Source organism: Anser cygnoides, chromosome 12, assembly GCF_040182565.1.
Source record: "Anser cygnoides isolate HZ-2024a breed goose chromosome 12, Taihu_goose_T2T_genome, whole genome shotgun sequence".
NCBI lineage: Eukaryota > Metazoa > Chordata > Aves > Anseriformes > Anatidae > Anser > Anser cygnoides.
This window is the reverse complement of record NC_089884.1, coordinates 1,143,579-1,169,966: the sequence shown is the minus strand read 5'-3', so window position 1 is coordinate 1,169,966 and position 26,388 is coordinate 1,143,579. Positions and strand designations below refer to the sequence as shown.

The window sequence follows — 26,388 nt, the reverse complement described above, 5'->3', positions numbered from 1 at the left end:
TGAATTAAGAACATACTATCAGTGGTTAGAATGAAGGGTGATTTAAAACAGTCAAAGGTCAGAATTTCGGTGAAACAGTTGGCTGAGACAGGTTTATTGTTTGATCGCTGTGTGTTTTGTCATCTGCTATTACAGTCCAGTTCTTTAGTAGGAAGGAGCGAGTGAATCTCTGACAGCTTGGCAGATAAAAGCATTATAAAATATGGTTGGAGGTATAAAAACTTAAGGCTTATTGGGTAACACACCTCAAGTCTGTGCTATTCTGAAGTTGCCTTCTGGGTTACAATAATGTAATGTGAAAACAAGTTTCGGTAGAATATGGCGGGTATCATGTGTCCCGTGGTGAGACTGTTAAAAACGAGCTGACAGGATTGGCTCTTTCGAGGAAACATTCTGCTCTTGGAAGATGCCTTTTTCAGAGAGGTGAAAGAGGCTTTGATTACAAATGAGTACTGAGAACAGTAGGACTCTGGAATCTAGTATTGTCCACAGTATGTAACTTGGCTTTAGCAAAGCGGGTTGACACCCCAAATCTCCCAGAAGCTTCACTTAAGTGAAAGTGTTTTGAGTGAAGTTATGAACTTGAGTGGAAGGAAAGTAATCCTGCTGTTTGAATGAGTGCTGCATTCTGATATTACTCATAGTTTCATGTCTGCTTGTGAAGGACACTTTCAAGGTGAAGTAACTACTTAGAAGTAAGAGGATGACTTTTGTTAATTGTCTAACTATTTTTGCTTGCCTTTTTTCCCGCAGAACTTCAGTGAAGAAAGAGGTGAGGACTTCGTAGATCCTTTCAAACCTTGTGACTCTGGATTAGGCAGCGTGGAACTGATTGCTCCTGTCAAAAAGTGGCCCTCTTCTCTAAAGAGCACATATGTGGCCAGTTGCAGTGTCTAGCACCTAAGGCTGTGATTGTAGTATTTGAGATTCAAGATTCATAGTGCCAATAATGCTGAAAAGCTATGCTTTGTTTTACTCGGGCATGGGGTCGTACTGTTACCCGACTCCTAATGCCCACTGAGAGTGGGATGCTCTTTGAATTTGAAGCATATCTGGTCAGTTATTATTGTTGTTAGAAGGTAATACATGTTACCATGTTTACTTTTTTCCTCCTCTTCCTTCTTCACATCCCCTCTTTTGATTAGAAAAGCTAGTGAAGCAGAAACATCAAATACCCGTGACATGAGCCATGACTCATAGCTATCAGTAAGTGAAGGGATTGCATGTTTTACAGTTAAGTGGGAGAGCTAATACTGTGATTTATTAATTGCAGTAGGTGGCAATGAAAATATTGATACTTATAATAAACAAGCAGAGAATTGCTTGCTACTGTAGATAGCCGAACAGAGGTGGGTGCTTCCCATCTGAGAATGTGATTAACGGTTTTCTGTGTCTCTTACATGTACCTGTACATAGAGAAAGGGTTTGGTGGCTCTAACAAAATGAAGAAATGAAGGGGAACTTTTAATTAAATTATACTCTAAAAATCTTATCCTCTTAAATACCTTCCACTTGAAAGGAACATTCTGCCTGGCTAAGGAAGCAGCTCCTTTTGTGTCTCATGCTCTGACCGTGTGGGTCAGATCTCGTTAAAGCTGCTTTATCCATTTTCAAACCAGTCTTCTCCCTTTTGTTCTTCCCATGTTTTTCCTTCTCTCTTCCTCGGTTTCACATTGTGTTTTTTAAAAACGTTATAGATATCTACTGGCTTTAAAGATCAGAAGCAGCTTTTAGGAATCCATGGCACCTACTGTCGTGGTATTAAATTGCTTAGTCAGTAGAAGCTCTGAGAAATAAGGATTAAGGAAAGAGGAAACAATTTTTCCACTTCCCTCCAAATGCAAGAAACCCCCTTAACCAGTCAGTTTCCAGCTGTTGCTGTTGTAAATCTCCAGTTTGACTTTACTCCAAGTAGGGGGCTAATTAAATCATTTTTACGCTTTCTTGAAAATTTCACGTCATCCTGAGCTGTTGCGTTTTTGGAGCATATTGAGCTCATTGCAAACTCGAAGCGTTTTTTTTTCCTACTGACAGTCCCCCAAGTATAGCTTCTAGATTGTCAAGTTTCAATGAAAAAAAAGACGACTTGTTACAGAAAGTAAAGACAACCCACTCCAAACCATGCAGTTGTGTTGTGAGGCATGTGAATTTCTCGGGTGCTCCAACAGTCCAGAAGGTTTTGTGATATCTCACTACAGCCTCGTCCCGATACTTGTTCCTTCTCCTTCTGCACGTAGAAAGCTGTTAGCGCAGCTAGAGCCGAACAGCTGTCATGTATGGCTATTATGCCTCGGTATAGTGTAGCTGGTATCATGTCATTTTTCAGTTTTGTTATTTTAAATAACAAAGAGTAGTCTGTAAATGGTTTTTAAGTAACTCTAGTCTGTTTACTGTGTTTTTTCCCTAACTCGTGTGCTTAGTTGAGCCGTGTAGAGTTTTTGTTTGTTTTAATGTTGTTTCCTGTGTGTCAGTCTGTCATAACTTTCTTTTCTCTTTCTGTCTCTCTCTTTCTCTCTCTCATTGAGAGGCATTGAATTACGTTTTCAGTAGTAAGGCTTCTTGCCGATATGAAGGGAACTTTTCAGAAAGAGACCTGCTCTGGGTCATTTAATTTTGAATACAGTTTTCAATCGTTCAAGTTTTGGATGGTTTATATCTAATGTGTGTTTCATTTTTTTGGAAAGCTATATTTTGTATTTAGGAAATGGTATACTATTTTGCTATTTGTACTGAGTGAGTACATTGGCATAAATATAAAAATTTATATATATACATATATATAAAATATTCTTTTTGCCACACATTTTTGTGGTAAATTTGTGAGTTTGTCTGATGTTCTACCACAACGTGGCGTCTGATAACAGTGGGGGTGGGGTGGGGTTTGTTATGTCTTTATTGAGTATTTAAGTACTTTTTGCAACATAAATAACTTGTTCATCTCTCGCCATTCCATCAGGCAATTTATTGTTCCAACTGGCTATGAGAAGCTTCACTGTGTGTTTTGGTGTGTCTGTCACTCAGCAATACAATCTAGTAAGGAAACCTGTAGGCATTTAGGCATATATAGAAAAATGGGATTTCATTCAGAATGAGCCATTCAGCTTTTATCCACTATCACGTCTATTTAATATTTTATTATTAGTGCCTCTATGTTTTAACTTTTAATTTATGATTACGCTAAAATGTTTAAAGTTCTAATCATGAGAAAAAGAATTCCCTGCTTCTTACTGTCCAGAGCTGCTTTATAACCCCAAACCATAATTTTTCTTCCTGTGATTTTTATTTTTTTTTCCTACTAAGAGAAAATATTAACAAAATCCTGTTATGGTTCATGATATGAAAAAGGCAATCTTGCAGAATTGACTAAATCCTGTATGAGGATGCGTAGAAGACTGCTAATTATGGACCGAAACAATTTGCAGATGGTTGGGGAAGTCAGTAGCCAGTTTCTCAAAAACGAACTGGTGGCTTTCGCAGGATTGCAGTCCCAGGACAAACTGTTGCGTGTCATCTGGGGCCTTCATACACAGAAGTAATAGGAATGATAAATTCACTCGTATGCTGCTTTAGTTTGTTCTATTGTTTTGAAGGGGTGTATCCTTATGTTGAAGTGCTGTTGGTCAGTGCCAAGTCACCAGGGACCAATTCTTCATTTAATAAGATGGGTGTCCAAAAGAGAACTTTATACCAAGACTGCTACAGCTCCAGGGGAAGGGTATGTTTGAATTGCGTGTGTATTTTAGGCTGCTTATTAAAAAAAAAAGAAAAAAAGAAAAAGAAAAAAAAAGGGCTGTGCTATCATATTTTTTCACTTCTGGATAACATTTCTTGTGTTTAAATTTATCTTGTTCCATTTTAGGTCAATGTTTAAATGTGCAACACTTTGAACATGTGATTTGGTTACAAAAAGTATTTGTCTTATGAATGAAAAGATTGCTCAGTGGTTGATTAGTGCTTGAACTGCTGCTTGCAAACAGCTGTTAGGAGGGATAAAGAGAGAGGTTTGATAACCCAATAAAGAACTTGAGGACAGCTTGCAGGATTTCATGGCAGAAAGACATGAGAACAGTGTGAGCCACATCTGTATTTTATCAGTCCTGAACATTTACTTTTGTGATTAAGCAGTTGATATTGATAATTGGAGCTTATTCTGCATTTTTAATCCCTTTGTTTACTCCCCTGCATGTTCACGCTGGTGTGCCTGTTAGGCTGCGAGCAGATGGAGTGCTTGCCTGCAGAGCTGAGAGAGTGGTGTTCAAGTCTAATCCATTCTTGTTGAGAAAGTGAGGAGATACTGAGACTTTCGGTCTCTAAATTTTAATCTCCTGACATAATTATAAAGGAGAACCTGCTATCACATCCACAAAGCAGCAGTTAAGTATAAAAGATATTACTAGATGGAAAATGAAAAGCTAGAGCTGCATTGCTCGGATGGGTTTTCTGCGTGTTGTCTTCTGTGCTGCTTGAGCTCCCTCCTAAGAGTCGTTCTCTGACCCTCCACGTTAAACGTGGGCTGCGCTCTCCAGCTGCGTGTGCCTCTGAAGCACCAGCGATCCGCTCTCTGCACAGCGTCTGCGGTACGTGACGGTTTGAGGAACAATGATTTCTTGGCACAGATTAAAATCTGTGGAGACCTCTCTGCTAACCACCAGTTGTGACTTCTCATCTGCTTGTGCGTTGTTAAGAATAATAAAAAATACTCATATGAAGTAGTCACTGCACCAAGCCTGCCCGAATTTAAGAAGCGTTTGGACTGTGCACTTAGTCACATGGTCTAAAATTTTGGGTAGACCTGTGTGGTGCCAGAAGTTGGACTCGATGATCCTTATGGGTCCCTTCCAACTCGGGATATTCTATGATTTTATGATTCTATGAATAATGTAATACACAAAATTCTTAGCTGAACATCTCCTCTGGCAGGAAGTTACTGGTGCTTTGTTGCTTAATTAGCAAGTCCACGTTTTGTTATTAATTGCCTCTTCACTCCGTATTCTTTCAGCACTTACTCAAGCCAAATGCTTTGCTATTTAACATAAAAATAGTTGAAGGAACAATTTCAGCCTTACAGTTTCAAAGTAGATGTTTAATCATCGACCATTCTAATTATCTTTTAATTGTTGGCAGGGTGATTACTTTCAATTTAGTTTTATGATAGAATAAAACATCAACAGTTAAACATTTGTAAATTTGGCTTTTTTTAAAACTGGAAATGCTAAGGACCTGGGCAGCTGTATTAATGGGCATTCCCCCCATTTAGGTAAGGGGATCAAGACTGAAAATCTGTGAGTTTTGATTTAGGATCTAGTTTTTGAAAAGAAGACTTGCCTGAACAGAGTTTCCACTCCTATTATCTCTGCAGAGTCTTCGGAAAGAATACCAAACAAGTGAGAAGCTTGCATTCATCTTAAAACGTAGTTTAAATCAGAAAGGTTTTTGTTGGGCTGGAGCTGCACATAGCTGCTGCCAAGCGCCTGTGTGCGTGCAGGCATGCGCATGCACCTTCACAAGGAGTTGGTAGGGGCTTTTACTGACAATTTTGGAATGTCACGCATCTGTATGACAGTAGTCAGGTTACTTTTTCAGAGTAGTTACAGGAGAGGAGTATAAAGGATTGTGGACATTTCTCTGAGCGTTAGAAACGAGCGAGGAGAAGGAATTGCTTTGCATGCTCTGAGCTGGAGGTTGGAAGTGAGAAGAGAACTTGATCGCTGGTGACTGTGCTTGATGCCAGTTAGGAACGGCAGCAGTCACCTGAGGGTACACCCAGGTGCATCCATCCGTCTGTGCACTTGCAGGCTGAGTGTCGAGCGCAGAGGATCCCTGCTTGAAATGTGATAAACTTGGGTGAGCATGGGGCTGTGAGGAGAGGCTTACACAGGAGAGGCTTTTCCTTTCATCTGTATAGGTATGTAAATATGCAATGCCTGTATATTCTAGGATTGTACATATGTATATAGAGGAATCATATCTATTATAAATAGTGGTAGACATATGCGTAGACTATTATTAATATTTACATTTTTATAAGCCTGAAATAATGTTAATTTTCCTTCGTATGAGTTCATCTGCCGAGGTTTTTGTAGTAGCTCATTAATAGTTGTATAAACGCCTTCAAGTACTGGATGTGAGTTGCTTCAGAAACTTGCCCTGCTTTTGAACTTCACTGATGTCCGTGGGGTTAAAGTGACTGTTTAAAACAGCTGTACACTTTTGTATTTTTATATATTTTTATTAATAGTTGCAAACATGATGTAACCAAGCAGTAGAACTGACAGCTTTGGTTAGGGGTCTGCCCACTGGATGGGCTCGGCAGCAGCACTCGCTTTCTGCATCCATGTGCTCCTCTGCCAGCTTTCCCCGAGTGCCTTGGCAAATGTGGGTGTGGAGGGCAGCTCCCTGAGTCTCCTAGCAGCCCGTACAGACACAGTAGTGGTGTTTGTGGTGCTCAGTAGGAGCTGAACTGACACGAGCAGTTCTTTCCCGGTGGGGGTTATTGATCATTCTTGCGTAGCAAAGGATGCCGGCTGCTGCTCAGCTGGGTTGCATTTGAATCGGGATGAGGAAACGTAATCTGTCGGTCATTCCTCTTCTGTTCTGATTCTTGCGTGTAAGGGGAAGCATCTTTCATTTTGGTTTTGCTTTGTACTGAAGTAGCTGATGGCTAAAGCGCTCTCCTTGAAACCGTGTGAAAGCTCCCTCCCTGGTTCCTAGCCGTGAGGAACGCCGCCCCAACTTGTTCCGAGCTCTTACAGATTGTGTGAGCGATGAAACTCTAAGGAAATCCGGAATGTAAAATCAAGAGCATGCATTAGTCCACCGTGATTCTTCTTGCCAAACCAGATGTATTCCACAGCAATTTGGCGTTAGGTTGATCAATAGACACCGTTGTCTCGTTACAGGCGTTTTCAAAGCATCTCTGCCAAACCGAAAGCAAGTGTATTCTTTTTTAGCCTGATCTCCACCGCTTCTGGAGATGATCTTCTCTAGTTCTTGCTGTTACAGTTTATGAAATTGCTTCTAATGCTCAGGTGTACTGGGATGAGGGTGAGGAATGTGAGCATTTCCCTGCTTGCCATGGGATTCTCACCGAAATTCTCCTTGCAAGTGCTCAGTTCAGACTCCAAAATTCCCACGCCCATCCACAGCCCGCTGTAAAATACTCTAATTACGTGCAAGTTTTTTGTATTCAGATTAGCAAAGGGTCCTATGTTCAGATAACGTAAATTGTTTAAACTTCTTTTTAGTCCATGGAGCTGCCCCCTGGTAAGTTGGGTGAAGGCCTGGCCTGAGCATCCCCTGCCCAGACAGATCCCCGTGCACGAGCGCGCGGCGGCTCCGCAGGCTGGGAGAGCAGAGCTCTCCCTGTTCAAAAGAGAGTGGCACTGCTAGGGATGGGAGAACTGGGAACCAGTTCCAGTGTCCTGCTTAAAAGACCCCAGTATTCCTGAAGCTTTTTAATTCCAAACGCTATTTGAAATGAGGCCATTTCAAATTTTTACATACGTGCTTGTTGCTAATGAGTAAGCTCCAAAAAAGTTGAGAGCTTTCTACCTCTGTTAATGCCTGCATCTTTCTTGAGTGGCTTACCTGCCTTTCTGCCATGTTTTTCTGGAGTGCACTGATCAACTGCTGAGCTGCCTTTTCCATTGTCCTGCAATGTGAAAGTAGCACCAGATATTCCTTCGTGCATTTCTGTGTATATGGCTTTCGTAGATGGGATTTCAAAGCACTGATACCCAGTGTTTTCAGTTTGTTCTATGAGGGGATATTTCATTTGCATCTATGTTTTTAGCTATCCTGTGATAACTTGTTAAATATTAAAAAAAATATTTTGCTTCTATTGGGACATTTGTATACTCGCAACTATATTTCTGTAAACAGCTGCAGTCAAGAATAAAACAATGAAAGTTTTCATTTTGCAGTGTAAAGTCTTGTTGTGTTTTTTTGGTTTGTTTTGTTTTTTTTCCCAAGGGCATCTTCCCTCTGCCAAGAGAAAGTGGCCATTGAGTGTGGAATAAATCCCTCCGGTTACCCTGTGGCTGCCAGCTCAGGAAGCACTGGGAAGACGAGCACGTGTGGATTTGGGGCTTTGGTGTATCCTGCTCGAGCTGTTGCATAAGGAAAGGCACTGTGGCATGCACGCACTTTGGAAAAAAAACACAAAACAACTTGCAGTGTTTCTTCTCGACTTCGCTGTAAGTCCACAGTCATGTACGTGGCTTACTACCCACGCCACAGCTTTGTAACTTCAAAGCATTCGAGGTTATTTTCATGGTCGGCCTGAGGTGGGATCCCCTCTGAGGGGCCGAGGGGGATGTGCTCAGCCCTCCCACAGCTCCGGCGGGGGCTCTCCAGAGGCGGCTGGGGATGCTGCCTCTGGCAGAAGAGAAGAGTTTGTGCCCAGGCCTCAGTTCCCGTGTGTCTCGGCACAATCCCCGTGCAGCTGCATCCTTGCTGTGGTCATGCCGATGTGCCTGAGGTGACCCGGAGAGGCCGAGGCCCAGCTGCGTCCCCCCGGTGCCTCCCTGCGGGGTTGGCAGCAGCTTCACCCTGTGCACGTTCGGCTCAGCTCGTTGGGCCGGGTCGGCTGCTGGCGGCAATGCCAAATCCTAGAAAACCTGCCTTGTAGCTTTGCTGGATGAAAATAAAACCAATGGAAATATGGTGAATTGATTTCAGAGAAAATATGCCTCGGTAAATGTGGTTACAGTCTTTGGGACAAGGTTGAAAAAGATACTCTGTGGGAAAGGCGCTGCCAGGTCTGTTAGTTCCTTCTCAGTATTTTCATCAGGGATGAGCAAAGCCGGAGAAGTAAAATTTGGCAGAAGTCTGGGCTTGTGCGGAGAGCAGTCTGGGCACGCAGCACCATCAAGGAAAGTTGTTCAAGGGCAAACAGGCGGTGAGTTGGAGCAAGGAACGCGTGCGCCCCAAGAGCACAAGCACCTAAAAACCAACTGGAGAGGTCTTGCTGGTCTTTTTGCTTGGTAAAACAGGCTTTCTGCACTTACTGGACAGCAGCATTACAACAGGGGTAAGAAAACACATTGAACTTACCCCGAGAGCTGGACAGAATGCATTTGTGTGACAGACGCTCCAGCAGCTCGCTCTGTGGAGCTTTGAGCACTGCTGAGCTGTGTGCTGGCAGCCCTGTGCAGGAGGGAATAACAAGCCTGGCTCGTGCATGTTGATGCGGAAGGAGGGGGTGCTTCGGTGATTTCTGTGGTTTACTCTTTGGATTATTTTGTAATGGTGCATCCAGGTCTTTAGCTTCTGCCCTGGACCTGCCGCCGTACTTGGCTGGCTCTGTCCCCGGCTGGGACCTGTGGGCCCTCCGCCCTCTCAGCTCCCCGAGCCCAGCTCTGGAGCCTCAGCAATGTCCCACGTGTGCTGCGTGTGCCCTGCCCTCTGTGCGTTTCTTCCGCGTTGTGCCGGGCTCGCTGCCCACGCCAAGGATCCCTCCCCATTCCCCCTGCTGTGACGTGCGGTCATCGGCCCCGGCACCGCTGCGAACACCGCGCAGCTCAGAGCAGCCGCCGGGCTGCTCCCCGTTCCCTCCACCTCTGCAGGAATCGCTGCGGGCCGGGGAGGCCGCCGGACCCCTCGCCTGTAGTTAACCTGGTGTGCCCGTGCGATTCCTCGCAATGCAGCCCTTTAATCAGTGCCCAGGCCTGGGGAGGGGGCGTGCAGGCGTGCCCCCCCTGTATGGCATGTGTGAGGTGCCAGGACCTGCTTCCCCAGGAAGGACGGGAAGGAGAAATTAGGGCTGGTTTTAGTCTCCAATTTCTCACTGGCCCTGGATGGGGCCCTGCCACGCTCTGTCTGCAGCCGGGCTGCTCCGTGCTGCCGTGGGGCCCACGGTCTGGGGGGCTTCTGCCCACGTCTGGGGTAGGCACGGGGCAACCCCGGCTCGATTGAATCCCTGGGGTAGCCTGGGGAAGGGGCTCAGGCACGGCACCAACACCACCGCTGATTTCCCGACTGCAGTTTATTGGTTGTGTTCACACGGACGGTGTCGACCAAGGGCCATGCCGCAGCCCCCGGCTCCCCGAGACCTCGCTTTTGAGTAAACTCATGCAGGAAAATGACAGGAAAGAGACAGTAGAAAAAGAGAGAGAAAGATGAAGGGCTGGGGCACCATCTTCATGCCCCCCTGGCCCTGGCAGTGCAGTGGATGTGGGGCCAGGCCTCGTCCTCGCCACGCGGGGCTGGGCGCATGGCAGCGATGGGCCCAGCTGTACCCCGAGGCCTCTGGCGCTTACTCTGGGGCCTTGAGCTGCTCGTTGGGGGGAAAGGCCTTGCCCAGGTGCTGCCCCACCGTCAGCCCCTGCGGCTGCCCCTCCTGCTGCGCCAGCACCTCCTGCTTCAGCACGAAGCCCGCCGCCATGCTCAGCTCGAAGCAGCTGTTGGGGATGAAGCCGAGGGGCTTCTCCTCCCAGATGGAAGCCAGGCGCCTCCGCCAGGCGCTCAGCATCTGCGCCCGTGCCTCGGGGGTCACGTACCGCATGCTGTAGCAGATCTGAGGTGCCAGCACCTGGAAGCCGCAGAACTGCAGCATGCCCCGCTGCCGCCGGGAAGGGGGAGGTGTCAGTGCGGCCCCCGCGGCTCCACTCCATCCCCAGCCCCAGCCCCAGCCCCACCTGCATGGGCCAGAGGAATACGTTCATGTCGCCGTTGATGCCCCTGGGGGAGTACATGGACTCCAACCCGCTGGTGGTGAACGACAGCATGGCCTTCTTCTTCTGGAAATGGCAGGCGGGAAGGCAGGGGGTGCAGGACCCCACTGCAGGGGGCAAGGCCAGCATCTGGTGTCCCCCCCCGGCCCCTAGCCCGGCCACCTACCTGGAAGCACCCGTGCTCGTAGAGGGTGGACATGGAGTAGGCGAAGCCTTGGATGATGACGCGGTCGAACCAGCCCTTCAGGATGGCCGGCATCCCTAACCACTGCAATGGGAACTGGGAGAGCACGCGGCGCTGAGGCTGGCAGCGAGCACTACCGCCTCCCCCAGCCCCCAAGAGAGACCCCCCCAAAGATCCACCTCCCCAAACCAGCCCAGAGCCCATCCAACGAAGAGAGAATTTCTCCCTGCTCTCGTGCCTGGAAGATGATCAGATCAGCTGCCTCGATCTTCTTCTGCTCGGCGACGATGTCGCTGCTGAGGCATCCCTCCTTCCACGCCAGTCCCATCTCCGTCTCGTAGACGAAGTGCTTGGGGTCCTTGGGCGGCCCTGTGGGGAGCCGGGGGGTTGGGGGGAGCCGCTGGGGGCACGGGGCTGGCAGGGGCGATGGCTGCGGTCATACCGGTGATGTCGTGACGCGAGAGCACAGGGTTGAACCCCATGGCGTAGAGGTCGGAGATGGTGACGTCCCAGCCCTTGTCCCGCAGCGTGCTGGCAGCCGCCTCCGCCATGGCGTGGTTGAAGGACGTCTTCTCCGGGTGCGCCAGCACGATCAGTGCCCTGCGTCCTGCGGGGAGGGGCAGCTCAGCACCCCGCGCAGCAGGGCCCACAGACCCCCCAGGGATATACCCGGGGGCACCCACGATGTCCTGCAGGCACCCGCGGGTGCCCCATGGACACTGCAAGGAGCCCCCACACGGATGGCCCTGGCCCCCAGAGGCCTGTGGCTGCCCCACTGGCCCCCACCAGCCCCACAGCTGCCCCCAGGCACTTTGCAGTGGTAGGGCACAGCAAGCAGGCCGTGCCATGCCGTGCCATGACAGAGGTTGCAGCTCCAAGGCCATGAGGGCAGCAGCCGGTAGCACAGTAAATTAATCCTTGCTCCCAATTAACGCCGCCAGCCAGGCTGCAGGGAAGGGAAAACGCCCGGGGCTGGGAGCACCACAGCCCCGGTGCCGCTCGTCGGCTGTGGGTGAGGCTGAGCCGTGTCCTGGGGCCCTGGGCAGGATCCGGCCGTGCAGGTGCTGGTGCTGACCTACCTGCCATGGCCAGGGCTGCTCAGCTGCCGGTAGCGGGGCTGGAGCACTGCTTGCCGCTGCTGGATGCTTCGCTACTGGACTTCGCTCGGGGCAGGGCTGGACGAGTCCCCGGGAGGCTGGGTGTGCAGCCAGCGCGTGCAGTGCCGTGACTCAGCCGCACCACTGCCCAAGGGGTGAGTACAGCCTCGTGTTCCTGCTGTGCCCAGCGCCCGGGGGCATTGTGCTCCGTCTGGAGCAGCCACGCCTCCCCCTCAGTGCCGCTTTCACTCCCACCAAGCTGCCAGCCCCCTCGTTACTGCCCCTTGTTTGGTGTCCCAGTGCTGGGGGCCAGGGCCAGTCTCCTGGTTTTGGGGTTAATAGGGTTAATTTTCTTCACAGCAGCTGGTACGGTGCCATGCTTTGGATTTGGGAAAAAACAATGCTGATTACATAACCCAGCGAGGACTTTTCAGCTTCTCACGCTGCCCTGCCAGCCAGGAGTGCACAAGGAGCTGGGAGGGGACAGCCAGGACCGGTGACCCCAGCTGCTGGAAGGACACCCCAGCCTGTGGCCTTATTATTTCCCTTCTTTGCTTGTCCTATTAAGCTGTCCTTGTCAATCCATGATTTTAACCCCCCCCCCCCCCCCGCTTCTCTCCCCCATCCCACTGGCAGGAGAACAGCTGCGTGGTGCTGAGCTGCCGATGGGTTAAACAACGCTGCCAGCAGCCTGGGGATGCCCCAGGGCCCTGCCCCTTGTCCTGGAGCGGGAGGGACCCTGCCCGTGGCTGCAGCGTCTCCTGCTGAAGGCCAAGACCTGCCCGTGGCACACGGGGCCACCACGGCCGTGTGTGCAGAGACCCCTGGACACGTGTGGCCACGTCCTGGTGGCCGTGGGAGCAGGCGTGGGGGGCACACGGGGCAGACGTGGCTGCAGCGTGCGTGCAGAGGGGTGCTCAGCCCCTGCAAAGGCTGGGCTGGGCGTGTTGTTTGCATATAAAACCTTGTTTTCAGGGAGTGCCCTGAGCACAAACAACCCCTGGGCACTGCCAGTGCCTCCTGCCCCAACAACCCTGCCCCCCTTCCGCTGGAAACAAGACTGAGCCACGACGCTGCAGCTTTGTGTGTTTATTCTCAGCCCTGCAGGTTACCGGGGAGTCCAGGGAGAGCAAAAACCTCCGCACAACCCACGCCCTCCACGAGCGCCGTGGCTGCAGGCACTCCGGGTCAAAGCCTCCCCAAAGCAGAGACTTGTCACCCGTCGCTCTGCCCCTCAGGCACGCAGAGAAGCTCAGAAGGAAAGGCCGGGCACCGGTGCTGCAGGCGGGTCGCCCTCCCGGTGCCACCAGGCACCGCGCAGTGCCCTGGCGGACAGCCCTTCCCTCACAGCGCCCTGCGGAGGGCCCTGTCCCGCCCTTTACCTCCTCTTCACAAACTTCTTTGTCACGGCATTGGGGTTCAGGCGCCTCCTGCCCGCACCCAGGGCCGCGTCGCGGATGTGCAGGTTGGCGGCACGGCTGTAGATGTCGTTCTCTGCGAAGGGAGAGACCCCCGCGACGTAGTCGGGGTTGAAGACGTCGGTCTTCTGCCTGGCCTTGCGGGACAGCCGCTGCTGCGGGAAGGGCTGGTCTTCCACCAGGTGGGGGTTGTTCGCGTGCTTCCCTCCTTGCGGCGCCGGCAGCGGGTACTGCCAAGAGAAGGGAGGCTGTTAGAGTCGCTTCAGGAGCAGCTCCGGCTCAGAGGGACTTCGTTACGACGGCTGCCTTCTGGAGAAGGGCTTAGCAAATGAAACCCCAAAGCCCTTGGGTTAAGTGGAACAGCTGGAGGACGATCATGGCTTTGTTTCGACCCTCTCTGGGGTCAGAAGTTCTCTCCATCCCACCGGCCGCAGGCTGCCCAGCTCAGCCTGTACTCACCCTGAGCCCCCGGGGGTTCAGCACCTTGGGGTTGCGGGAGAAGTGCATGTGGAGGCTGCCGTCATCGCTGACGCTCACCGCAACCTTCTTCAGGGTCTTGTTACCGCAGTGGGGACAGAAAACCTTGGTCATGTCTGAGGTTGTCCTGTGAGACAAAGGGACAGAGGGCATTTACTGCTTCTCGGGGCTGCAGGACCCGGGCTCAGCAGGAGGAGGAGCAGTCGCCCAGACCCAGGGAACGCCGCACACCCCGTGCCCTGGCAGCGCGACACGCGCAGCACTCACTTGAAGCAGCCGTGGCAGCGCAAGATGTGGCTCCTGGCCCGGCGGATCAGCATGCCGTTCACTGCCAGCACGTGGAGGCCCATCTGCAGCAGCACGTTCTGCAGCGAGGGAGGAGAGAGGGGGATGCCGTCGGGGGGGGCCCAGAAGCTCCAGCCCGCGCTTGCCTGCCCAGGCAGCCAGAAAGGCTGAAGGAAGCAACCCCGACGGGCTTTGCAAAGGCCGCTGCTGTGGAGAAAACTGACGGCTTTTAAGGTTAAAGGAGGCATCACGGAGCCGCTCTTTGTACAGCACCCACACGGGGCTGGCTGAGCTGGAGGCTGGAGCCAGTCCACGTGCGGCAGCACCCACCTGCATGGCGAAGTCGGTGGTGACGCAGCCGACCTGGATGTCAGCGGGTGCAGTGTCACAGTGCCCCAGGTCCTGCTGGACCTGCTTGAGGTTGCTGGGCGTTATCCAACCCTCGTCGTCGCTCTCCTCCTCATCCTCCTCCTCATCTTCCTCCTCCTGTTCCTTGGCGCTGTCCCCATCCTTTGGGCTCCGGTGCTCCTCGGTGGTCTCTGGGCTAATGGAGACGGCGTGGGCTTCCTGGGGAGGATACGGACGGTCGGGCACGGCACGCGCAGCGCTCCCACGCAGAGGAGCTGGGACAAGTCAGCCAGGACCCAGGGCAGCAAGCACGGCGAGGAGCGGGACACTGCAGCTCACCAGCAGCTCCTGCAGCTCATCCTCAATGCTGGGCAGAGGTGTCCTCCAGTAGAGGAAGGAGCCGAACTCGTTGCTCTCGGGGGGCTCCTGGCTCCTCTCGGGGCTGGGCTGCCGCTGGCCTTTCCCCGGGCGCTTGTGCTGCGGTGGGGCAGGGCACGGGGGTGCCTCGGCCCCAGGCTCTGCAGGGCTGCGTCCCCGTCCCTGGGGGTGCCCCATCCCTGTCCAAACCCCGTCCCCACCCGCGCCCCGTCCCCGTGCCTTACCTTGCTGGGCAGGTGGAAGCCGGCGAGGTGCAGGGGGGCCTCGGGGTGCCGCGGGCTGGAGCTGAGCCGCACCTGGGGGGGCAGCGCCCGGGCTCAGCGGGCACCCAGCCCCCCCCCCCCGCACCCCCCGTGTCCCGGTGGCGGCGCCTTACCTTGTCCGGGGGCTGCAGGCGGAGGCAGCCGGGCCCGAGGGTGTCGGCCTGCAGCTGGCAGGTGAGCGCCAGCACCTGCACGTCGGCGGCCGACAGGCTCGGGAAGTCGCCGGTGCGCTTGGCGAAGTCGGTCACTGGGGGGGGGGGGGGAGAGGGGCTCAGCCGCGGGAGGGCCCGGCCCGGCCCCGGTCCCCCCCCGTTCCCCCCCGCTCTCACCGAGCCGCACGAAGTCGGGCCGCGGGCGGCGCAGGCGGAGCTCGTAGGGCAGCGCGGCCAGGCGGCGGCGGGTCGGCCTGTCGCGGATCTCGGCCAGCACCTCGGGCACGGTGTACACGCTCAGCGCCACATCCTGCGGGGCGGCGGCGTCACGCGGGGCCCGGGCCCCCGGTCCCCCCCCGGTCCCCCCCCGGTGCCCGCCCCGCCCCCACCTGCAGCGCGGCCCCGCACACGAAGGCCCCGGTGTCAGCCACGACGTGCGCCACGCGCGCCATCTCCGCACGCCCCATGGCCCTCGCCGCCACCCGTAGCGCGGCCGCCGCGCGGCACGCTGGGAGATGTAGTCCCCCCTCCCGCGGCACGCTGAGAGCTGTAGTTTCCTGCCGCGGAGCACTCTGGGAGGTGTAGTCCCCCCTCGCCGCACCGCCCGCCCGCGCGCGGGGCACGCCGGGAGCGTGACGCGGTCAGGTGACGGGCAGGGTCACATGACGGCGGGCGCTGGAGCCGGAAGCGGGAGCGCAGCGGTGGCCGGTAACGGGGGGGGGGCAGGAGCGGGCCGGGCCCCGTGGGGACGGGACGGGACGGGACGGGACGGGACGGGACGGGCACGGCCGGGCCGGGCCGGGCCCCGCCGCTCCGGCAGCGGCGAGGCTCAGCGGGGCGGCCCGGGGCTGCCGGGTCCCGCCGAGCCCCGTTACCGGCGGGGGGCGTCCCGGGCCCTGAGCGGGGCAGGGCGGCGGCACCGGGCCCGAGCCCCAGCTGCAGCCCAGGGGGCGCCTCCCGGCCGTGCCGCGGTCCTCGGGGAGGTGCTCCTCGGGGAGGTGCCGGCGGTGAACCCGGGGGGGGCCCCGAGCCGCGGGGCTGGCCGTGGGTGCGGGGGGGCCGGGGGGGCCGGGGGGGCCGGGCCGCTTCCAGCCCCGGTGCGGTGCCGGGAGTGGGGGGCGGGGATGGGCTCGGGGCTGAACACGCGGTGCGGTGCCCTCGGCCTGACCCCCGGCCGGGCCCGCTGCGGGGGCGGCTCCGCTGCGTGTCCTGGGGCAGCCCCGGGGCTGCGGGGCTTGGAAGTTCCCGTGCGGCGGGGGCGGCCGGGGCTGAACCCGGGGCGGCTCCTCCGGCAGGGCCCGGGCGGGCCGGGGCTGCCCCGGGACGGGCCCCGGGGAGTCGGAGCCGTGCTCGGGGCTGCGGGGGCGCAGCAGGGAATTTCCCGGCCGCGGGGCCCCGGGGAGAAGCCCGAAGCTCCCCGGCCGCCGCCTCGGGGCTCGGTCGCAGCGCGGCCGCGGGAGGGGGTGGCTGGGACGGGCGCGCGGCCGGGCTGCTGCCCGGGGGCCTCGTTAACGGCACTGAGGGAGGGAGCGGCGGTGCGGAGCCGCGAAATCAACAACCGATGGCCCGAGGGGCGAGCTGCGGGCCGCAGCGGTTGGCGGTGCCGGTGCGGCTGTGTCCGTGTGCTGCGGAGACCCCGGGTCACGGGGACCGGGGGGGTCGGGTCGAAGAGCAGCCGGGCCGGCCCCGAGCCGCAGCGCGGGGATGGTGCGAGGCACCGGCTGCCTGTGCTGGGGCCAGGCCCGACGCCTCGTGCCGCTGCGTGCCCCGTCCCGTGGCCTCGCGCCGCTCCTTCACGCTTCGGCGGAGGCGCCCAGCCCCGCGTGCTGCTCCCAGCCCCGCGTCCTCCAACCCCCGGCGTGGGCGGCTGCGGAGCGAGACCGGGCAGAGGGTGCTGGGGAAGTTCCCTGGCCGCGGAGGCAGCGCCGTGGTGCCCAAGAGCTTGGAGGTGGCAAGTGGAGCCCTGGGCTCCGTCCCGCCCTTCGTTCACAGAGGCTGCCGTTCCCTCCCTGCTCAGCTGCGGCTCTGGGATGTTTTTGGAGAGCACGGGATTGATTTTTCTGAGGGATTTGGCCACTCGGTGCAGCCCCGGGCTGTCCTCGAGGGAGATGCCGCTGCCCCGTGCCATGAGCTGCCCTTGATCGCAGCGCTGCTGCCGCGTCCCTCCCGAGGGACCCGTGGTGCCGCGGCCACGCGGGCTGCGCCAGGCGGGTGTCCCCGCTCAGCGACACACGGCGGGGCGTGAGGCAGCGCCTTCTGAGCGCTCTGAGCCTGCTCCGTCCCCGTGGCTGTGCTCAGCGGCAACTTCTTGGGGAGCGGTGGGGCGGAGATGCCCGACTGCGGTGCCTGAAGGCTGCTCCCGGGGCGCTGCTCGGCCCTTTAGGCCAGGGATGGGGATTATCTCGTAGAGTGAGCCTCACCGCTGCCCGCAGCGCGTGGCTGAAACCAGGCAGGAGCAGGAGGGGCCCCACATTGGCCAGGCGAACGCCCGCGTGTTGGCCCCACGCCGTGAGGGTCCCTGGCAGGGGCACGGGGCAGGTTTGGGCCCTGGTGCGGCCCCGTCCACGTGGCGGGAGCGGCGCTGAGGCCCCGTGTCCTTCTGCTTCCAGCCCGGGGGTGATGACATGGCCTCTGCCAGCTCCAGCAGGGCCAGGGCAGGGCCGCCCTGCGAGAAGTCCCAGCTCTCCGTGAAAGGTGGGTCCCGCCGGGGGGCCGGGCTCATCCGGGCGGGAGACCCCCGGGGGGTGCTGCGTGAGCCTGGTGGGGAAGTGCCGAGCTCCCGGGGCCTGCCCGGGGCTCCGCTCCCCGCCAGGACGTGGCTCCGCGGCTCTGCCAGGGCCCTGTCGGTGCTCCCGTGGCCGCGAGGTGGCTCCAGACGCCGGGAGCTGGGTCCCCGCGCTGCCCGCGGCCCCTCGGAGCTGGGTACGGCTGCCCCTGGGTGCCTGCCTCCCTCCCCTCTTCCCCGGGCAGCCCCTCGGTGTGGTGTGCCCGCAGAACCGGGCCTTTTCTCATCCCGGGGCTTTTCCCACCCAGCTCCTGGGGCTGGGAGCAGCCGGGCAGGGACGGTGGCCGTGGGGCTGAGGAGTGGGTGAAGCGTGGGGCTGGGGGAGGGCAGTGACCGGAGCGGGCCCCGCACCTTGCTGCCGGCGGGGACGGGGAGCGTGAGCGGGGCAGGGGCCATCGGGGCGGCTGCGTGAGCCGTGCCGTCCCTGCGCAGTGGTGTCCGTGAAGCCCAAGGCCCAGAGCCGGCAGTCGCGGCTGAGCTGCTACGTGGAGGTGGCGGGCGACGGGCTGCCCAGCGAGACCAAGAAGACGGGGAAGCAGATGGGGAGCTCGGAGCTGCTGTGGAACGAGATCCTCGTCCTGTAAGTCCCTGCCAGCCCTCGCTGCGGGGCCGGGGGTCCTCCCGCTCCCTGGCACAGCCCGGGGGGGGGGACCCGCACAGCTCCTGGCTGCTTGGGTGTCTGAGGGCTTGGCTGCCACGCGAGGGTGAGCCCTTGGGGTGGGGGAATTGCCACTGCCCCGCAGCCTCCTGCTGCCTGGCTTTTCGGGCCGGGCGCCGCCCGTTGCTGAGCAGGGGCGAGGCCGCAGCGACGGCCCCGGTTGTGGTGTCCCCCCAGGAACGTCACGGCGCAGAGCCACCTGGACCTGAAGGTGTGGAGCTGCCACACGCTGAGGAACGAGCTGCTGGGCACCGCCTCCGTCAGCCTCTGGAACCTGCTCAAGAGCGGTGGGAAACGTACGTCCAGCCCGGGGCCGCCACGGCCTCCGGGCCGTGTCCTGTCTGTCCCCCCGCGGGGTCCCCCCGTGCTCTGCACGGCTCCTGCAGCCCCCCTACCCCGAGGGGCTTGGCCCCACGAGGGAACAAGGCGCCGTTGTGCGCTGGGTATGGGGCTGGGTGCGCCGGTAGCCAGACCCCGTTAGCCAGAGCCCCGCAGCCTTCGGGGGAACGCCAACCGCTCTGCTCCCCGCTGCCGTGCGCAGACACTGGGGGGTGGCTGTGGCGGCAGCCCCCACATAAAGGCGGCCGTTCAGGGCCGGGCCCTGGAAGCGGCCACGTGGGGCTGGAAGAGGCTGGCTCTGCCCCTTCCGAGCCAAGTTCCCTGCTCCCAAAACACGGACGTGGTGCTGAGGGGGGCCGGCTCGGGCCCTGCTCCGCCAGGCCCGGAGGGGTCCCGGCCCCGTGCTGCCCTGCAGGTGGCAGAGCTGGGGGACCCCTCCCTGGAGGGGGCTCGTCCTGCGTGGGGTGCTGCCCCCAGGCTGCCCGTGGCGGGGCCCAGCCCCGGGGACGCTCCCGGCCACTTTTTCCCCCCCGAGCCGCGCGGAGCTGCCCCCGCCCTACCTGCCCGCGGCCGGGCACAATCGGCTCTTTCATTAGCGGGCATCCCAGGGGGCTGCGTGGAAAATGAATGGAAAAGGCAACTGCCTGTTCTGGCTCCTCCAGTAACGGGCACCAGAAAAAACGTGTCACATTTTTCCCTGACGCCGCGGGTCGGGAGGGAGGACTCTTAAAGCTGCAGCGCTGCTCTGCCGGGGAGGTGCTGCACGGGGTGGGCGCCACGGCATGCCGCCCAGCATCTCCTCCTCCTCCTCCTCCTCCTCATCCTCCTCTGCTCAGCCTGCGTGGCTTTGCTCCAGCTCTGCTGTTGCTCCTCCAGCCAGGAGGTTGCATCCCGGGGCGGCCTGGGGACCCTTCTCAGAGGGGGTCTCATCCTGCTTGGCCACCGGCTGCTGCTGAGGCAGGGAGAGGCCATTCCCAGCGCCTGGGGCCCTGGGGAGCTGGCGGGGGGGGGGGACTAAATGCCGTCCGGGGCTGGACAAGGGACGCCCTGATGCAGGCCAGGTCCCTCCGTGTGCCCCCTGCCCCTCGGGAGACCCCCACGCTCATTCCCCTCCCCTGGGCAGTGCTGAGCAGGGGCATGGCTCCCGTAGGGGCTCTGCGCTGGCAACAGGCCTGATTTCTAACCTGGCTGGGGTTTCAGTCAGGTGTTCTGTGAGCTACTGATACGCGAGCGTGACGGCGGCCCGCTGTTTGTCCCCGTGGCTTTGCTGGCTGCGGAGGAATTGTTGCGGCTCCGCTTTCGGGCAGCGGGGTGTCCTCCAGCAGGGGCGTTCTCGTCTGCGCCGACGGCCGTGGCGGTGTCTGCAGGGCTCCTGCCTGCCGGGAGGAGCCGTGGCTCCCTCCGCTCTCGCTGCCGGTCCCGCTGCCAAGCGGGCGTCACGTCAGGTGGCAGAGCCTCAGCTCGGGGCCTGGCGCCTGGCAAAGGAGCTCGGCAGCGGGGAGAGCCCAGGGGAGCTCCTGTTCCTCGGGGGGCGCCGCGTGCCGGGGCTCTAGGGGCTCTGACAGCCCTCTTGTTCCATGCCCCTGCGCCTCTGGCAGAGCTGCTGGAGCCGTGGCCTTGAGGAATCCTCTCAGGGAGCCAGGACCAAAGCCCCAAGCCCCCGGGAGGCTGCAGCTGGCCCCACCGCATCAGTGTGCGGGCAGAGGAGTTGTGCGGGGCCTGGAAGCGGAGGCTCTTTCACCGAGGAGCCCCGAAGGCAGGCAGGGGCTGACACGGGCGTGCGGCACGCGGCCCTGCGGTGCCTCGCGGCGCTCCTGCTCCTCACCTCGCCTTTGCCTCAGCCTGCGATGGCTCGGGGGGAGGAGGCAGAGGTCGGAGGTTGGGGTTGTGCCGCCCGGCAGTTGGGAGGAGCGGGGCCCGGCTGCCTCCAGGCCTCCGGCATCTGGGACCGGGTCAGGAGCAGGCACAAATCGTCCCGATGCCGGGGAGGATTTTTTTCTTTTTCCTGGGAGAGCAAAGGCTATCCCTGCCCTGAACCTCTGCGCCCTCCTCGCTCTGAGGACAGCTGTGGGAGGTCTCGCTGCCCCGGGCTGCTTCCCGGAGGGACTGTGGCCGCAGCCTGGGGTCCCTGCTTTGGCTGCAGGCTCGCACAAACCTTTGTGAGCCCCCGCTGCTGTGCCCTGGGTGCTGGGGGGCTGGGAGCAGCCCCTCTGTGGGGTGCCCTCAGGGCTTTTGGGGGTGCCCGTGGGGCTTTTGGGGGTGCCCCGGGGCTGATGTCTGCTGATTACCTGGGGGCACGTAGCTGCTGGGCAGCCCGGAGGATCGGTTACCCGCTGGGTGAGCAGTGAGTGGTTGGGGCACCCAGAGGGACTGCGCAGGGGGGTTAGGAGCCGGGGGGGTGGGGAGCGTGGGCTGTCCGTCTGTCTGTCTGTCCGTCCGTCTGGCTGGCTGGCTGGCTGGCAGTCTTTCCATCTGCCTGCAAGGAGAGGGAGCCAGCCCGGCCAGGGAAGCAGCAGAGGGGCTGTCCCCTCCTCCCCGTGGCGTCGCGATGCTCATGCCAGGGCCCGCAGCGGGCGGGTGCAGCTCCCGGGGGGGCTCGGGCGCAGCGCGGAGCCGCTTGGGGCTCGCTGCCGGAGCCGTGCGGGGCCGTAAATCCTCCGGGTGGGAATTCCAGCGCGCCGCCGCTGAATGGGAGCTCTGAGGCTGCGCGCGGGGCGCTGCGAGTAGCCGAACTGAGACCTTATTCAGGACCACATCGCCCCCGGCCCCCTCCCAAAATAATAATAATCCCTCTGACATGCTGGCTGCCTGCGGGACACAGGCAGCCTTTGTGCTCGGCCGGTCAGGGGACCCTCTGTTGGTGCAGCAGCAATGTCCCTTTGTGCGTCCCGCGCGCTGGACGGGGACGGTGAATGGAAGGCTCTGCCCGTGTTTATTTTCTTTAAAAAAAGCCGAAGGGGGTGGAGAGGGGGAGAAGGAAGCCGGCTGGGAGGCTCGCGTTCACAGCCTCTGCTCGGAGCCACCTCGTCTTCGCTCCCGCGCTGCCGTCCCCCCCGGCTGGGAGCCCGCACAATGAGGGCTTGTGCGGCTCCGGCGGGGAGCGCGGCGGCTGGGCGCTCGCGAGGGGCTGGGGGGGACCCCCGGCGCGTGCGGGCGCGACTTCCGCGCGGCCCTGAGAGCAGGCAAATTCCTCCGGCTCGGAGCAGCCGGGAGGAACAGGGTCTGGGTTTGTTCTGGCTTTTGGCTGCGCTCAGTAGCATCTCCCGTGTTGGGCTCTTAAAACGGTCTGTGGGATCGGGTCCCCTCGGGGGCGCCGAGAATAACACCTTTGTGCAGGCGGGAGAGAGCAGCCTTCGTCAGGGAACCCCCTGATTGAGAGCAGGGGGGTAATGAGCGGCAGCGTCGGGCTCCGGCCTCCGTGCTGAGCCCGTCCTGCCTGCGGGAGAGGGCCCTGGGCACAGCGGGCACCTCCCTCCCGGGGAGAAGATGCCCAAGGTGCTTGCAGGAGGCCCGTGAGCACCGTCTGCCCTTCGTCCCTGTCTCCACCGCAACCCCCAGGTGCTGGTTTTGGGGGGGCTGTCGAACACCCAGCGTGGCAGGGACCTCTCGGAGGAGAGAGGGTGGTGGTTTGCGGTGTGTGGGGCTGCCTGCCCCCTGGCTGGGACCCCCCGGGGCAGCGGTGAGCTGGGAGAGGTGGCGGAGAGAGCGTGGCAGCGGCCGGCTGGGCCAAGCGGCGACTTCCAGGTGGCAGCTGCCAGCCGCAGCCTGCGCACGGCTCTCGGTGGCTCTGCTGGCTTGGGGCTGGAAGCCGCCTGGAGCTGTCCTCGTGCCTGCGGTCAGCCCTTTGCAGCCGGTTCGCGCCAACGCGCGCTCAGAGGCAGCCCTTGGCTTCGCTGGGGACCCCCGAGTCCCCCAGGAGGCACGGCAGTTTGGTGCCGGGAGGGCTGGGGCTGCACGGCTGGTGATGCCACCCAGCGGGTCCCAGGACCCCTTCCCTGTCCCCTTTATGTCCCTTCCCAGCTGCGTGCAGCCAGCAGGAGCCCTGCGGGGAGGAGCAGCTGCGGGCAGGGAGGGATGGCAGGAGCCCCAGTGCGCCCCGTCCCGAGCTGGGGCCGGGCCGGGGGGTCCGTGGGGAGCCTTCCCCCCCTGCTCCCGTGGGCAGGCACCGCACCCCGTCCCCGCGGCGGGCTGGGGCAAAGCAGGTTGCTAAAAAATGGTGCCGTTGTGTCGTGAGCAATCCGTGTATAATAAAAATATTATTTGAGCAAATGAGTCAGGAAGCGTCTGGGCTGCTGTCCCGGCTTGGGGCAGCCAAACTTTTCTGGCCCCGTGCGGCGGAGCTGGGTGTTTCGGTCCCGCTGGCTCCTGCGGGGCACGGCCGCGCTTGTGCAGGAGCCCTGCCTGTCCGTGGCACTGAGGGTCCCGTTGTTCTCCCGCTGCCCCTGGGGATGTGGCCCCGTTCCCGGAGCGGCTCTGCGGTCGGGGGCTGTGGGAGGAGCGCGAGCAGCCCCCGCAGCCCCACGCTGCCCGCTCCAGACCCCACTGTGGCCGGGTTTCTGGGCGCTTTGGGGCAGCCCCCCTGTGCCAGGTGTGTTCGGTGATGCGTGGGGATGTGGACAGGGATGTGCCCGGGGTTTTCTTCTGCTGCTTAGCTGGGTTTTCCAGGTAGGAAGAAGAGGAACCTAATTCTGGCCTGGGCCAGGGTTTTGGGCGCCTCGGCACGTAGCTGCCAGCTTGCTTTGTGCCCCGGGTACCCGCCGGTGCTACCCGTGCAGGACCCTTCCCGCCTGATGCGTTGTGTCAAGCCAGTCAAATCCTCGGCTTGCCTCCCCTGCGGCCCCGGCCCTGGAGGTGTGAGCGACTGTGGCCTGGGCTGTGCCCCAGGCAGGGCCCCAGGGAGGCTGCAGCCCCTCGTAGGGGGTTGGGGGCCCGGCCCTGCCGCCAGCGGCCTCGGAGGGGGCAGTGGCGCTGTGTGGCTGTCCCCTGATGGCCCTGCGGGCTGCGGGTAGGTGTGGGGCCACCGCTGCAGTGCTCGCGGGGATGACTGGCCCCGGGGGGAGCGGGCACGCTGTCCTGCGGGGGTGTGGGGAGGGCCTGGCCCCGCTGGGGGACCGGGAGGTGATGTCCCGGGGGGCAGCCGGGCGGTGGAGCCGTCCTTGTCCCGGGCGGTGACTGCTGGGTCTCTTCTCCATGTCCCCTCGTCTCCCACAGTGGAGAACAGGCAGCTGACCCTGAACCTGCAGACGGAGAACAAAGGCAGCGTTGTCTCCGGCGGAGAGCTGACGATTTTCCTGGACGGGCCTGCTGTTGATCTGGGAAGCCTGCCTAATGGCAGCGCCGTGACAGAGGGTGAGTGCCGCCCGGCTCCGCGTGCACGCGGCGGCTCCGCGCACGAGGCGGTGAGCGCCGGCGGGGAGAGGAGTGGGGCTGAGAGCGCGGCCCCCAGCACCGCCGAGCGAACGTCCGAGTGCCGGCAGCCGCCTCCTCCCCCAGGTAAGGCCCCGGTGCCGCCCAGCCGTGCTCCTGTGGGAGCAGACGTGTGGCGGGACAGGAGCGGGAGCCTCGATGGCATCACTCCCGCCTCCCTCGGCGTGAGGGGGGGCCCTCCGCCAAGCGCCCGAGTGGCTCAGCCCCTTCCCGAGCTTGCCCTGTGCTGGGTTGGGCAAACAACTGCTTTATCCGAGAAACTGCTCAGAAAAGGGCTCCCATGGAAGGAGCGTGCCCAGCGGCACGGACAGACGTCTGTCTGCTTGAGGCTTCCCAGGGAGCAAGCAGGGAAGCGTTCGGCCCGCGCTGGGCAGCGTTTGTTGCATTGCGCTCCCTCTGCTCCTTCCCTTCCTTGGTGGGAGACCAGGCCATGAAACATGGGAGCTGTGGACGCGGCTCCTGTGGTGCTGGCAGCTCAGCGGAGCCCTGTGCTGACCTCCCCCAGTGCCCCTGCGCGGTGGTGGCAGAGGAGAGCGCTTGTGGAGAGAGCCGTGGGGGAGCAGCCAGCCCCCAGAGGTGCTGCTCCCGGCTGCTCGCTCGCCACTTTGGAAAATGGGGTGCTGAGAGGCACAGAGGTGCTGCCCGGGCACCTGCGGTGGGCTGCTGGCCTGGGCGGGGGTCTCTAGGGCTGCGGAGTCCCCATGGCGGAGCTGGCCGGTGTCCTGCAGCGTAGCACGCTGACCGCTCTGTTCTGTAGCAAATTGCTGTGCTTTTGGGTCTCCTTTCAGGTGGGAAAGGAGGGAGGGAGGATGGTAGAGCTAGGAGGTGCTGCGGTCGTTTCCTTCACCCGCTTCTCCTTCAACCACTCAGGGTCCCAGGTGCCCGGACGGGACCCCGGCAGCATGGCTGCGGCCACGGAGAGCAGGCAGCAGCCTCCCGCTACAAACTGCTTTGGAAGCAGATCGAGGTAAGGGCCCTTCGCTGCCAGCAGGGAATGGCACAGCGGGGCTGCGCGGGCAGGGCTGTGGGCAGCTGGGTGGACTGGGGGGGCCCGGCCTGCTGTGCACCCCCGGGCGGCTGCTGGGGGTGGCGGGGAGCACGCCTCTGCCTGGAGCACGGCGCTGGGCCAGGCTGGGGAGCACGATGCCCGTGGTGGTGGTCGCAGGGGATGCTTCGGAAGGTCCAGGGAGAGCAGGAGAAGCAAAGCGAGCAGAGCTGCAGGGAAATAGCAGCTACTTCCAAAGGAAATGAGACGCTCGGGCAGCAGGCCATCCTGCGCCTGGCGCAGAGCCCTTCGCTGCCTCCTCGCTGGGCTGGAGCGGCTCAGAGCTGCTCCTTTTGGAGCTGTGGTTATTGAGAGACGTGTCACGTTGTCAACATGGAGTTGAATTTAACACCTATTTATATTTCCAGAGCGTGGCAGTGGCCCAGCAGCCCCTACAGATGTTCTGTTAGAAGTGTGCCTGCAGCCTGCCCGATCGGAGGCTGTGCGTGCCCTGCGGGCGCCAGGTGCAGGAGCAGCCTCAGCTGCACGCCCCACGCTTTGAGCTCTCCTGCTCCTCCTGCGTCTGCCGGGCACGGACAGGAGAGGAGTGAGCAGGAGAAGTGTTTTTAGCTCTAAAAAGTTACCCGGTCCTTCAGTACCGTGTGTTTGAGTGGGGCAGGAGACTGGGGGCAGATTGCTGAACGCAGCTTGTGCCCTTTAGCTGCTCCTCTGATCCCTGCCACCTGGGCACTAACCCTTCCCACAGGCGGGGCAGTGCTCGGTGTCCTGCCAGGAGCTGCTCTTCGCAGCCGCTTTGCAGCTCTCCGTAGGGGTAGAAAGCCCCTAAAGAAAGCCCCAGTTTGGGCTGCTCAGCCTGGGGACTGGTCTGGCCTTCTGAGGCCTTGCAGCTCTGGTTGCT

General features: G+C 59.8%; 4 protein-coding genes across 11 annotated transcripts in view; 2 read left to right on the top strand and 2 right to left on the bottom strand.

Moving 5' to 3' along the window:
• NFAT5 (nuclear factor of activated T cells 5) overlaps positions 1-7,914 on the top strand; it is a 58,013-nt gene extending 50,099 nt beyond the window's left edge. For all 8 annotated transcript variants that reach the window (XM_067004544.1, XM_067004543.1, XM_067004545.1 and 5 more), the window contains one exon: positions 754-7,914. The gene's annotated coding sequence lies outside the window, so the exon portion shown is untranslated. The remainder of the gene's footprint in view (positions 1-753) is intronic.
• Positions 7,915-9,967: 2,053 nt separating this feature from the next.
• On the bottom strand, positions 9,968-12,524 carry NQO1 (NAD(P)H quinone dehydrogenase 1). The gene is made up of 6 exons (XM_013197691.3): positions 11,937-12,524; positions 11,300-11,464; positions 11,096-11,226; positions 10,840-10,953; positions 10,638-10,739; positions 9,968-10,561 (listed from the first exon to the last, which is right to left on the bottom strand). Exons 1-6 carry the CDS (start codon positions 11,941-11,943, stop codon positions 10,256-10,258), a joined length of 825 nt encoding a protein of 274 aa, XP_013053145.3. The 5' UTR covers positions 11,944-12,524; the 3' UTR covers positions 9,968-10,255.
• A 504-nt stretch (positions 12,525-13,028) lies between these two features.
• NOB1 (NIN1 (RPN12) binding protein 1 homolog) lies at positions 13,029-15,821 on the bottom strand. The gene is made up of 9 exons (XM_067004551.1): positions 15,665-15,821; positions 15,453-15,585; positions 15,237-15,370; positions 15,085-15,156; positions 14,822-14,959; positions 14,465-14,701; positions 14,117-14,214; positions 13,832-13,976; positions 13,029-13,602 (listed from the first exon to the last, which is right to left on the bottom strand). Exons 1-9 carry the CDS (start codon positions 15,740-15,742, stop codon positions 13,333-13,335), a joined length of 1,305 nt encoding a protein of 434 aa, XP_066860652.1. The 5' UTR covers positions 15,743-15,821; the 3' UTR covers positions 13,029-13,332.
• A 47-nt stretch (positions 15,822-15,868) lies between these two features.
• The window catches only part of WWP2 (WW domain containing E3 ubiquitin protein ligase 2), a 36,004-nt gene continuing 25,484 nt past the window's right edge, over positions 15,869-26,388 (top strand). Inside the window, exons 1-6 of the mRNA XM_067004549.1 lie at positions 15,869-15,983; positions 17,885-17,969; positions 18,493-18,640; positions 18,896-19,014; positions 24,269-24,406; positions 25,355-25,451. Of these exons, the coding sequence (XP_066860650.1) occupies positions 17,900-17,969; positions 18,493-18,640; positions 18,896-19,014; positions 24,269-24,406; positions 25,355-25,451 (572 nt within the window). The 5' untranslated portion in view covers positions 15,869-15,983; positions 17,885-17,899. The remainder of the gene's footprint in view (positions 15,984-17,884; positions 17,970-18,492; positions 18,641-18,895; positions 19,015-24,268; positions 24,407-25,354; positions 25,452-26,388) is intronic.

Coding starts and splice junctions, on each gene's coding strand:
- NQO1 (XM_013197691.3), bottom strand. Junction 11,227..11,299: donor CTCGCGTCACGACATCACCG/GTATGACCGCAG, acceptor GGCTCCCCACAG/GGCCGCCCAAGGACCCCAAG. Junction 10,740..10,839: donor ACGAGCACGGGTGCTTCCAG/GTAGGTGGCCGG, acceptor TGCCATTTCCAG/AAGAAGAAGGCCATGCTGTC.
- NOB1 (XM_067004551.1), bottom strand. CDS start 15,742: ATGGGGCGTGCGGAGATGGCGCGCGTGGCGCACGTCGTGGCTGACACC. Junction 13,977..14,116: donor CGCTGCCACGGCTGCTTCAA/GTGAGTGCTGCG, acceptor TTTGTCTCACAG/GACAACCTCAGACATGACCA. Junction 13,603..13,831: donor TGAACCCCCGGGGGCTCAGG/GTGAGTACAGGC, acceptor TTCTCTTGGCAG/TACCCGCTGCCGGCGCCGCA.